This window comes from Danio rerio, chromosome 4, assembly GCF_049306965.1.
Source record: "Danio rerio strain Tuebingen ecotype United States chromosome 4, GRCz12tu, whole genome shotgun sequence".
Classification (NCBI taxonomy): domain Eukaryota; kingdom Metazoa; phylum Chordata; class Actinopteri; order Cypriniformes; family Danionidae; genus Danio; species Danio rerio.
In genome coordinates this window covers 37,210,001-37,222,736 of record NC_133179.1, presented here as the reverse complement: position 1 = coordinate 37,222,736, position 12,736 = coordinate 37,210,001, and the positions used below count along the sequence as shown (strand labels likewise).

The following is a 12,736-nucleotide window of genomic DNA, read 5'->3' as shown; positions in this document are numbered from 1 at the left end:
TTTCACCTGCTATTGAATCTGTTCCCTTTCTACCCTGACATAAACTATATTAAGAAGAGTGTTTGAACATCTCTAGTGTATATGGAGTGTGCAGAAACCTGTTAAATGATTAACATTGTGATTATGAAACTAGTATATAATGTATTTAGTGTTATCCATGAATGATAAAAAGAGAGAAATTGTGGTGGAAATTCATTTATATGATGGTCTGTTCTTTTATTCTTCCATGGATGTACTGTTTAAGTTAGATCAAGTGTGACCACTTTAACATATGTGTATCACCAGACAAGATCTGGATAAGTACATGGTGATTTAACAAACTACATGTTCGGATAGGATGTAAGGCTGAAATGTTCAAAAATGAAGTGCTGATGTAACTGTGATTTATCCTGTATGTCACTGATGACCTTGTGGGTATTACAAACTCAATAAAAAGAGAACGCGCTCTGTTTCCGCATCTTTCTCTCTGCAGAAAGTGTTGTTGACATATGACTGTGTGACCTTCTTTGCAAAGAATAAAACTTTAAAAAACACTTTGGGTAAGAATTTGTCTTATTGACCACTGAGAGAGCCCCCTTAAAGAAAATTGCCACTACACTTATCTACTTGTGTGTCTTGGTTTTTCATCTGACTGGTTATTTCCTCATGTCTTAAACAGGATGTGATGTGTTTTCCTGAGGTGAAAGAGTTTTCAGATGTGTTGTTCAGCTCAACAGTTCAGCGGAGGAACAGGAAGATCTGCAGGCATTATTTGAGGTGAGAGTTTGCTCTTTCTGTGCTTTATATCATCTATAAGTGTCGCCTGATTATCCGTCGATCATCTCTTTGTGTTTCTGAGACTTTACTGCTGAGCTGAAAACATTCTGAGGATTTCATTTACACTTTTTAATGTCGAGTGTGTTTCTGGAGGAGGATCACAGAAAGCAGAAACCTTCTCATTCTGATACTGAAATCTGTGCTTATGAGTGTTTATTAAGCTCAGCACTGTGGACATTTCTTTAGTTATATTGTTTTAGTGTTTTGATATGCAGTGGAACACAGTCAAAACAGGAAACAGGCCTGGCACAGTTCGCATAGCATAGTGTGAGTGTGCCCTTAAAAAAGCTACAGAATACAGAAAACTCGCACTGCCATTTATAACATCTGGCCCAAATACTACATTTGACATCTGGCCCATGTCTTGCATGCTGCCTTAAAGATGGTGCCACCTCTGCCAAACCTGGCCAATGTTTGGCCCACATGCTGTAAGCCAGTGCCGGATGAATGCCTGCTCTACCAGCTTTATAACAAATATGGACAATAATTCTTGCTACTCGAGAACATTCTCAAGCTGCTGCAATGATTTTCCAGTTCTTTTCCCATGTCTGAATTAAACAGCATAAACTGAGGTCGAGTTGGCCATGTGTGTCACAATAAAAACAACATGATTCAGTGGATTCTGAGCATGTACAACTGCGTTCCAAGAGCTTTTATATTAAATTAGTGGTCAGTTTCTTCAGTGTTCACTTTTTAGCAATAATTCCACTTTTTTTGTCCACTTTAAGTAGTGACAGTCAATTTTCAATATTTAGCTTTCTGATATGTGAAGTTTCTCACTGGTTAATTTCCTTTTTCAGTTTATAAATAAATGCTCAGGTCCATATGTTAATTGTAAAACTAATGCAGATGTTGTTGCTCTTGTCCTGTAGCTGTGAGTGGGTGAAGCACGATGGCGAATGTAAAACAGCTGCTCAAGAAATCCCTGGATGAACTGGTAGAAGATACACTAAAGGACTTTCAGTGGCATTTAATGAATGACCATAGAGAGATTTCAAAAGCTGAAATGGAGAATGCAGACAGGCGAAATACCGTTGATAAGTTGGTGTCATGTTTTGGATTAGAAAGAGCTGTGAAGATCACAGTGGACACCCTGAGGAAAATAAACCAGAATCAATTGGCTGAAGATCTGGAGAATACACAGAAGCAAGGTATTGTTTAATTCCCTGTCAAACTTTACAAATGTGATCATTTTCAGTTAAAATCTTTCATGTTAAAACCCTGTCCTAGCAATGGTTTTTGAGTCAGATATATTGTCATAACATTTATTGAACTGCTTCTAAGCAATGCATTTAAATACATTTAATATTTTGTATATAGCTAATGTGTGTGAATATATTGTTTGTCTTCGTTCATCTGAATTTGTTACTTTATATGTGCAATTGTTATTTTTTGTATTGGGAAGCAAAAGGCATATCTATGTTAATAAACAAAGTAAAACAAGAATGAAGAAGCTTAGAATAAGCTGTAAAACAAACATTTCTGAAACAGAAACACATTGTACAGCCAGCTCACACTGTCTGTAGTGTATGAGTGTGTATGGATGTTTCCCAGAGATGGATTGCAGCTGAAAGGGCATCAGCTGCGTAAAACATGTGCTGGATAAGTTGGCGGTTCATTCTGCTGTGGCGACCCCAGATTAATGAAGGGACTAAGCCGAAAAGAAACTGAATTAATAAATGAATACTACTCTCACTAAAGTGTGTGTGTGAATTGGGTTTCTGTAGTGTTCCCTCATCTTCTGTCATCAGGAGTCTGCATGGCTGTTAAAATAACTGAGCATTAGCAGAATCATAACTGCAAGATCTCTATCAAGCCTTTTACACAATTTATACTTTACAAAGAGAGAAGACCTCCACAGATAAAACTATCAAAACAATAATTTACTACTCATTTGCACAGACAGAATAAACAATGATGGAAAATAGAGTTGAGCAAAGGAAAACAAGAACAAAGATCAGTTGTAAAATAAACATTACTGGAACAAGAACACATTGTAAAGCCGGCTCACACTGTGCATGTATTAAATAATAATGAAGTTGTCCTTGGAACTCGCTTTGCAAGGCTTGAGCCCCTGCAGCTTTTCTTCTTCAAATAAAAGCCTTTTTCTGGGGACAAAAACTTATTTTTTATTCTTTTAAAAATAAAATATCTCTATATTTGTGTGCATGCTTTGTTTGCAGATAGTTGTTCCTGTGGGGAAAAATAAAAATAACTAAATAAATTGAAAGGTCAGGAAACATTGAGACATCAAATGATCAGCAGTAATTCAAAAACCTGTAATAGACACACTGTAATTCTGGAGAATTATTTTTGAAACATCCTGCATTACTCTGAGTAATCAACTTTGTTTACATCAAAACAATATAAGATTCAAGTCAAATCACCTACCCCTGCTCATTCAACACCATACAGGTGTCACGTCATTTAAATCATTAAACAAACGACTTCATGAGTGCTGTTGTTATTTTTTATATTGAAAAGCACAGGACATAATTATAATTCACTTTAATAAAAACACTAATTGTTCCTCTCTCTTGTAAAGGTGCAGCTTCAGAGACCTGTAAATCCCCTCCTGTTGATTACACAAACACCAGCCGTGAACTAAAGGAGAAGTTAAAGGAGGACTATAAGCAGATATTGATTGGTAATTCACAGACGGGTCACCAGAAGAAGCTGGATGATATTTACACTGATCTATATGTGGTGGAGAATGAGACTGGAGGAAGAGAGAATGACCATGAGGTGATGCAGATAGAGTCAAAACACAACCAACAGACAGCCGAGGATAAACCAATCAAGTGTAATGACATGTTTAAAGTTCAGCCTGACACAGGTCAACAAAACAGAAGAGTCCTGACACTGGGGATTGCAGGAGTGGGAAAGACTGTCTCTGTCAACAAATTCATCCTTGACTGGGCTGAAGAAAAAGACAATCAGGAAATAGTCTTCATATTTCCACTGCCGTTCCGTAGACTGAATCTGATTAAAGAAAAAGAGTACAGTCTCATAGGTCTGCTTAACAAGTACTTCTTTAGCAGTGGAGGACTGAGCTCTCTTCCTGAAAAACAAGGCAAGGTCATGTTCATCTTTGATGGACTGGATGAATATCGCTTTGAATTGAACTTTAAAGAGGAGGATGGATTTACAGATGTTGATAAGGAAATGACAGTGAGTAAGATAATAACACATCTCTTAAAGAGAGAGCTGCTTCGCTCTTCCCTCATCTGGATCACATCCAGACCAGCAGCAGCCAGTCTGATACCCCAAATCTACATTGATCAGGTGACTGAGGTGCGAGGATTCAATGATGAACAGAAGGAGCAGTACTTCATCAAAAACAGCAGTGCTGAGGTTGCTGGAAACATCATCAGTCACATCAGGAAATCCAGGAGTCTGTACATCATGTGCCACATCCCTGTCTTCTGCTGGATCTCCCTCACTGTTCTTCAGCCTCTGCTGGGTCAAGAGAACAATGACAAAACACCCACAACTCTCACAGGGATGTACAGCAGCTACTTACTGTCTCAAAAGCAACAGATGAAAGAAAAATACAGCAGCGATTCTGACCCTGACGCCAAGGCCTGGTCTTTTAAAGACATTGTCCTGAAGCTGGGGAAACTGGCCTTTGAACAGCTGCAGGAAGGACAACTGATTTTCTACAAAACAGATCTGGAGAAGTGTGGGCTGGATGTCAAGGAAGGGTCTGTGTTCTCTGGATTATGTACTCGAATGTTTCAGGAGGAAAACCCCATCTCAGGGGAACAGGTGTACAGTTTTGTTCATCTCAGCGTTCAGGAGTTCATCGCTGCTCTCTATGTGTTTTTCACTTACAAAGACAAGAAAGCAAATCCATTTCTTGATTCCAGGAAAAAGGAACTGACATGGAAACTCTCTACAAAGAACCTGTTTAAACTTCACAAGGATGCAGTCAAGAAGACTTTGCAAAGCAAGAATGGACACCTGGACCTTTTCCTCCGCTTCCTGCTGGGTCTCTCACTGGAATCCAATCAGAGTGACCTGAAGAAGTTCCTGCCAGGACTGAAACTCAAAACTGAGAACATCAAAGACACAACAGACTATATCAAAGGGAAAATAGAGGAGGAGAAATCAGCAGAGAGGACCATCAACCTCTTCCACTGTCTGAATGAACTGAAGGATGACTTTGTGGAGGACCTCCAGAAGAGTCTGAGCTCTGGAAATCTCACATCACAGGATCTGTCCTCTGCTCAGTGGTCGGGTCTGGTGTTTGTGCTCCTGATGTCAGAAGAGACTCAAGAGAAGTTTGAACTGCAGAAGTACAGAAGATCTGATGAAGCACTGATGAGACTGATGCCAGTGGTCAAGAACACCACAAGAGCACTGTAAGAGTTTTCTGGATACACTTATGCCCATTTCACACATCGATTTGCAACACATCTGCAGCCCATGAGTCATATACATGCAGAGCAGAAACAGCACAGACTATTTGTGCTTTCACATCAAACATGTATCACTGATCTCCTGCTGTACACAATATCTGTTCTGCTTATGTTTACTCCACTTTCAGACATTCTTTTCAATACTTTGACTCTCTTTTTACACAATACAATAATATAATCTCATTTCAAAACTGATAGCTCTAATATGTTAACATGAGTTTGGAAAAAGTTTTTAATAATGATAACTAATAGTTAATTATCACACAAAACTGTCAATTGTTAGCTAAAGAATAATTTTATGTTTATTTTACAGCCTTGGATTCTCCCTTAAATTCAGTATTTACAGAGTCCTTATAGTGATTTTACCTTTGCTCAAACTAAAACACAACATTCAATTGTTTTTGTCTCTGCTCTGGATTAATAGATAAATGCAAAATCATTATTTCTCTTTTCCCCTCACAGCCTTCAGAGCTGTAATCTCACTGTTCAGTGCTGTGAGAGTTTGTCTTCAGCTCTACAATCCTCAAACTGTGTGCTGAGAGAGCTGGACCTGAGTAACAATGACCTGCAGGATTCAGGAGTGAAGAAGCTCTCTGATGGACTGAAGAGACCAAACTGCAAACTAGAAACACTGAGGTCTGAGTTCAAACACCTGATTGACTGATTGATTATAATTATTATTTGCATGAAATGAATGACAAAAATACACTGTAAATTTGATTTGTTTTCTTATTTCTCAGATTTGTCCTGTGTAAACTCACTGCTTATTCTTGTGAGAGTTTGTCTTCAGCTCTACAATCCTCAAACTGTGTGCTGAGAGAGCTGGACCTGAGTAACAATGACCTGCAGGATTCAGGAGTGAAGCTTCTCTCTGATGGACTGAAGAGTCAACACTGTAAACTGGAGACACTGAGGTCTGAGTTCAAACTGTTATGTTTGTAAAGATGACACAAAATGTACTAGAACTGTTATACTTCTATTGTTGTACTTCTCTTTCCTGTTCCACAAAAGTCACACTCTGACAAAAACTTGTGATCCTGTCTGTCCAAACTCTTAAAGTGACCAGCGCTCTTTAATTATTACTTGTATAATGAACACATTACTCTAATTAAACTCAAGATAATGATCAACTAAATATGCAACACAAACACCTGATTGATTGATTGATTGATTGATTGATTGATTGATTGATTGACTGACTGATTAATTATAATTATTATTTACATCAGATGAATGGCTAAAGATTAAACTGTAAATTTGATTCAAATCCTTATATCTCAGATTTGTCCAGGGTAAACTCACTACCAATTCTTGTGAGAGTTTGTCTTCAGCTCTACAATCCTCAGACTGTGTGCTGAGAGAGCTTTAATGATTCTCCCTAAAATTCACTATTTACAGAGTCCATATAGCGATTTTTATCTTTTCTCAAACTAATACACACCATTCAATTGTTTTTGTCTCTGCTTTGGATTACCCCTGCTAGATGAATGCAAAATCAATATTTCTGCTTTCCCTCACAGCCTACAGAGCTGTAAACTCACTGTTCAGTGCTGTGAGAGTTTGTCTTCAGCTCTACAATCCTCAAACTGTGTGCTGAGAGAGCTGGACCTGAGTAACAATGACCTGCAGGATTCAGGAGTGAAGAAGCTCTCTGATGGACTGAAGAGTCAACACTGTAAACTGGACAAACTGAGGTCTGAGTTTAAGCATCTAATTGATTGATTGATTGATTGATTTTTTGCTTTGTTACATAAGTCAGATCACATTAACTGTGTGGTTTTTAGTAATGTGTTCTTCTTTCACAGATTGGTCAGGTGTAAACTCACTGTTGAGTGCTGTGAGAGTTTGTCTTCAGCTCTACAATCCTCAAACTGTGTGCTGATAGAGCTGGACCTGAGTAACAATGACCTGCAGGATTCAGGAGTGAAGAAGCTCTCTGATGGACTGAAGAGTCAACACTGTAAACTGGAGACACTGAGGTAAGTGATTCTCCTCTAACTACAGACAGTTACATACTGTGTTACCAAATGTGGAGCCCCTTTCAGTCAATTGGCAGAAGAAGAATAAACAAAAAAATTGCAGGGATGTGATTTTATTCGTTTCTGCACATTGATAATGATTATATGATTATATCTATGAGTTGACTCTGAATAAAAAAGACAAATCTATTTAAATGTAAGCTATCGGTGATACTTGTGGATCCAGGCTGTCTGTAGAATGAGTTTTCTCCACTGCGTCTGTCATGGATCAGCTGTGATCAGCGCAGTCATCAGCACCATCATCTCTGTAGAGGAACACGATGACCAATCACAGGTGTTTAAGAACTCGCTCAACAGTGCTCAAAAAGCAAACAGGAATAATAAATCAATGACAAGTCAAGACAATGTTTATTTATAAAGCACTTTTAAAGACAACAAGTGTTTACCAAAGTGTTGAACAAGCGTGCACCATATAAACTAAGGACAAATAAATTACACAAGACTTAACACAAGAAGACAAGACTATTGATGAACTCCAGCATAACACTGTATGACAACACTTCAGATGACTGATCTAGAGCCTGCAGCTAATCAATCTGACAGATTCTGGAGTGCATTACAGCTCTAAAGAGCATTTAAATGATGAATGATCTTATACAAAACAAATACATTTATAGAGATGATGTATAAAATATTTCATTCACCTGGGAAACGCAGGCCACATGAACGGTTTGTGAAGTGCACACAGCATGCCATATCATCTGGTTCTTGTAGAAGACAATTCCTAAAGGCAACTGACTGTGTAAAGCCGCATAAACAACACAAAAATACATCGAGTTCAGCAGCTAATCAGCCGGAATCAGCTGAGGTGAGGAGACGGAGACCAGCGAGACCTATCTGTCACTCAAGTGGCCACACCCTTAATTATGCAGACTTAATATCACCTAATACAAAGGAAACGGATGAGTCATAAAAACATCACCCCCTCACAGTTATCATGAAGGCTAATATTAGCCATATGAAGCTAAATGGTTCTTTGTATTTGTTTTTGTAAATGCATTTATTCCTGCTGTAAAGTCGGCCATTTTAACAGTGGGCTCAATAGAAATCTGCTGTATATGGAGCCAGGACTAGCGGGGTTTCCATGAATTGCAGTTTCAGGTACTTCTGTGTTAGCTTCATGAGGGAGAGTGGGAGATTACTGCTTGGTCATTGCTCTACTTATTTACTCAGTGCTATAGCTGAGCACCGTGCACTGTAGCACCATCAACAACAGTAAATCTACACTGCAGAATTCAGAGTTAAATGAAAGACATTATTTATAAAGACAGACAGGCCTACAGAATTATTATTAGAGTGTATGAACGTGAATAGCAGCTGATGTTTTTGATAACGGCCACAAAACTTGATGCTGAACGCTGTGAGTTTGTGTCAGGATGATGATACATGAGCAGACTTTATGAGCAATGTTGTACAGTATTACAGGGCGTGATGCTGCTTGGATACTTTCAGAAAATTGGCAACAAACATTTTACATACAAATTGGAAATGTAGGTTAGTTTATAATGTATCAATAGTATGAGAGGACTAGTTACCTACCTATCTCACTCACTATCCTTCAGCTTAGTCCCTGATTTATCAGGGGTAGCCACAGCAGAATGAACCGCCAATTATTCCAGCATATGTTTTACACAGCAGATACCCTTCCGGCTGCAACCAAGTACTAGGAAACACACATTCACACACACACTTATACACTACTGCCTATTTAGTTACCCATTATTCACCTACACTGCATGTCTTTGGACCGGTTGAAATGGCTACTTTTTACTTTTTTACTTTTGTACATGTTTGAGACAGTACTTCTTTACTTTTAATCAAGTACAAAAGAGTAGTCAGTTCTTCTACTTTTACCAGAGTCGTTTTAAACATGAGTATCTGTTCTTCTACTTAAGTAACGGATGTGTGTACTTTTGCCATCTCTGCTACAGTCAGATGTACTGCAGACTATTAAACACACCAGATCAACAATATTCAATCAATATTGTGTTTGTCCTCTACACAGGCTACAGGGCTGTAATCTCACTGTTGTGTGCTGTGAGAGTTTGTCTTCAGCTCTACAATCCTCAAACTGTGTGCTGAGAGAGCTGGACCTGAGTATCAATGACCTGCAGGATTCAGGAGTGAAGAAGCTCTCTGATGGACTGAAGAGTCAACACTGTAAACTGGAGACACTGAGGTAAATGATTCTCCACTCTACAATATCAAACAGACAGTTACATATTGTGTTACCAAATGTGGAGCCCCTTTCAGTAGATTGGCAGAAGAATAATGAACAAAAAAAAAGGTTTGTGATTTTATTCATTTCTGCACATTGATAATGATTATATGATTATATCTATGAGTTGACTCTGAATAAAAAAGACAAATCTATTTAAATGTAAGCTATCGGTGATGCTTGTGGATCCAGGCTGTCTGTAGAATGAGTTTTCTCCACTGCGTCTGTCATGGGTCAGCTGTGATCAGCGCAGTCATCAGCATCATCATCTCTGTAGAGGAACACGATGACCAATCACAGGTGTTTAAGAACTCGCTCAACAGTGCTCAAAAAGCAAACAGGATTAATAATTCAATGACAAGTCAAGACAATGTTTATTTATAAAGCACTTTTAAAGACAACAAGCTTTTACCAAAGTGTTGAACAAGCGTGCACCATATAAACAAAGGACAAATAAAGGACACAAGACTTAACACAAGAAGACAAGACTATTGATGAACTCCAGCATAACACTGTATGACAACACTTCAGATGACTGATCTAGAGCCTGCAGCTAATCAATCTGACAAATTCTGTAGCACATTACAGCTCTAAAGAGCATTTAAATGATGAATGATCTTATACAAAACAAATACATTTATAGAGATGATGTATAAAATATTTCACTCACCTGGGAAACGCAGGCCACATGAAGGGTTTGTGAAGTGCACACAGCATGCAATATCATCTGATTCTTGTAGGAGACAATTCCAAAAGGCAACTGACTGTGTAAAGCCGCATAAACAACACAAAAATATATTGAGTTCAGCAGCTAATCAGCCGGAATCAGCTGAGGTGAGGAGACGGAGACCAGCGAGACCTAGCTTTCACTCAAGTGGCCACACCCTTAATTATGCAGACTTAATATAAAGGGAAATAAATAAATAAAGAAAAACGGATGAGTCATAAGAAAATAATAATAAACAAAAACTATTTTAAAAAGTATTTCCCTGTGTATGTATATATATATATATATATATATATATATATATATATATATATATATATATATATATATATATATATAAACATTATTTATAAAGACAGACAGGCCTACAGAATTATCATTAGAGTGTATGAACGTGAATAGCATCTGATGTTTTTGATTTAACGGCCACAAAACTTGATGCTGAACGCTGTGAGTTTGTGTCAGGATGATGATACATGAGCCGACTTTATGAGCAATGTTGTACAGTATTACAGGGCGTGATGCTGCTTGGATACTTTCAGAAAATTGGCAACAAACATTTTACATACAAATTGGAAATGTAGGTTAGTTTATAATATTGTATCAATATTATGAGAGGACTAGTTACCTACCTATCTCACTCACTATCCTTCAGCTTAGTCCCTGATTTATCAGGGGTTCCTACAGCAGAATGAACCGCCAATTATTCCAGCATATGTTTAACACAGCAGATATCCTTCCGGCTGCAACCAAGTACTGGGAAACACCTATTCACATACACTTTTACACTACTGCCTATTTAGTTACCTATTATTCCCCTATACTGCGTGTATTTGGACTGTGGTTGAAACTGCTATGTTTTACTTTTTTTAAAAGTGTACTTTTTTAAAAGAGTAGTCAGTTCTTCTACTTTTACCAGAGTCATTTTAAACATGAGTATCTGTACTTCTACTTGAGTAACGGATGTGTGTACTTTTGCCATCTCTGCTACAGTCATATGTGCTTCAGACTATTAAACACACCAGATCAACAATATTCAATCAATATTGTGTTTGTCCTCTACACAGGCTACAGAGCTGTAATCTCACTGTTCAGTGCTGTGGGAGTTTGTCTTCAGCTCTACAATCCTTAAACTGTGTGCTGAGAGAGCTGGACCTGAGTATCAATGACCTGCAGGATTCAGGAGTGAAGCTTCTCTCTGATGGACTGAAGAGTCAACACTGTAAACTGGAGACACTGAGGTAAATGATTCTCCACTCTACAATAACTACAGTCAGACAGTTTCATATTAGAGCTCTTCATGCTTGAACATGTTAACCCTGGGTGATACTAAACCCCAGATAACAGGAATTATGGTTTATCAGTAATTGTGTTTCACACTGCTCATACTATACCTGTAGTTAACCCTCAGGGGTCTGAGGTGATTTTGGCCCCTGAGATGTTTTGACATGCCCTGACATCTGTGCTTATTTCAGCTACTTATTACACAGAACTGGCCAACATGTGTTTTATTAGTGTTCAGCACAAACTGAACTACAATAATATGTGGAAAATATTGATGTACATGCTGGTGTTTTATAAATAAATATTGTGTGTGGTTAGTAGGTTTTAGAGGGAAAAATGTAGCTGAAATAAGATCCATAAACCAGACTGAATGTGCCTGAACAAGAGTTGACAGAGAAATGGAGGAAAGTCTTGGTTTTCAGAATAGGCTGTCCTCCATTATGCTGAGCGCTGTATGTGACTTATACAGCCGCACATATAATATATATTTGAAATGGTGTAAAACGTGTTCGCCAAACTCTCTTGTGCATTAATCCAGCATTTATTAATCATTTCTGAATGAGTCTGAGACACTGAAGTAGAGGAATGACAAACGCTTTAAACACAAGAATAAATCAGATTTAAACATGAAAAACAATTACTGTAAATCTAAATCATATTTGAAGAGCTTTAATATAGATTTCACTAATAGTTGCAGTCTTAGTTCACTGTTTGAAAACTTTAACAGGTTGTGTCTGTCTGTGGGTGTCAACATTCAACATTTCTGTGTGAAAGTGAAGCGCAGCGAGAACACAAATAAACATTATACCAGTGTTAATCCTGTTTCAGAGCAGAACAGTGGATCTGGAGGTGTGAAAGCAGCAGAGTTAAACGCTAAAGTCAAGCTGTTTTGTGTCCTGCTGAAGGTTTGAGCTGCTCTCATATTTGTGCAGTTTCAGTTTCTTGAAAACAAATAAAAGTCTCATGATAAAGTGTGTGAAATAATCCTGATTACTCGCTCATCTAAAACAATATCTGGTAAAGGCTGAATGTGAAGGAGAGTCAGCAGTCATGAATATTGATCAGCTGTTTCTCTCCTGACAGATTAAAAGTCCCCTAATGGAGCATCAGTGTGAATGTGACTGTGGGTCAGGTGATGAACACATGAAGAGAGCGACTTTGTGTTTGTCTGAGCTCATTTTGTTTTAGTCCACAACAGAATCACAATATAAATGATGAAATCAGCTCATTT

The 12,736-nt window shown here is 38.0% G+C and overlaps 1 protein-coding gene across 15 annotated transcripts in view; it reads left to right on the top strand.

The window, feature by feature from the left end:
• The first annotated feature begins 676 nt into the window (after nt 1-676).
• The window catches only part of LOC108183844 (protein NLRC3-like), a 16,037-nt gene continuing 3,977 nt past the window's right edge, over nt 677-12,736 (top strand). For 5 of the 15 annotated variants that reach the window (XR_012402153.1, XR_012402155.1, XR_012402154.1 and 2 more), the window contains exons 1-8: nt 677-756; nt 1,689-1,967; nt 3,362-5,180; nt 5,700-5,873; nt 5,978-6,151; nt 6,758-6,931; nt 7,043-7,216; nt 9,282-9,455. Coding sequence is in view for 7 of the 15 variants with exons in the window: in XM_073947267.1 (XP_073803368.1) it covers nt 1,709-1,967; nt 3,362-5,180; nt 5,700-5,873; nt 5,978-6,151; nt 6,758-6,931; nt 7,043-7,216; nt 9,282-9,455 (2,948 nt within the window). In the remaining 8 variants the exon portion in view is untranslated. Of the gene's footprint in view, nt 757-1,688; nt 1,968-3,361; nt 5,181-5,699; nt 5,874-5,977; nt 6,271-6,757; nt 6,938-7,042; nt 7,221-9,281; nt 9,456-11,288; nt 11,463-12,736 lie in introns of those variants that run through there. The other 10 variants (XR_012402157.1, XR_012402158.1, XR_012402156.1 and 7 more) reach the window with 7 other exon arrangements.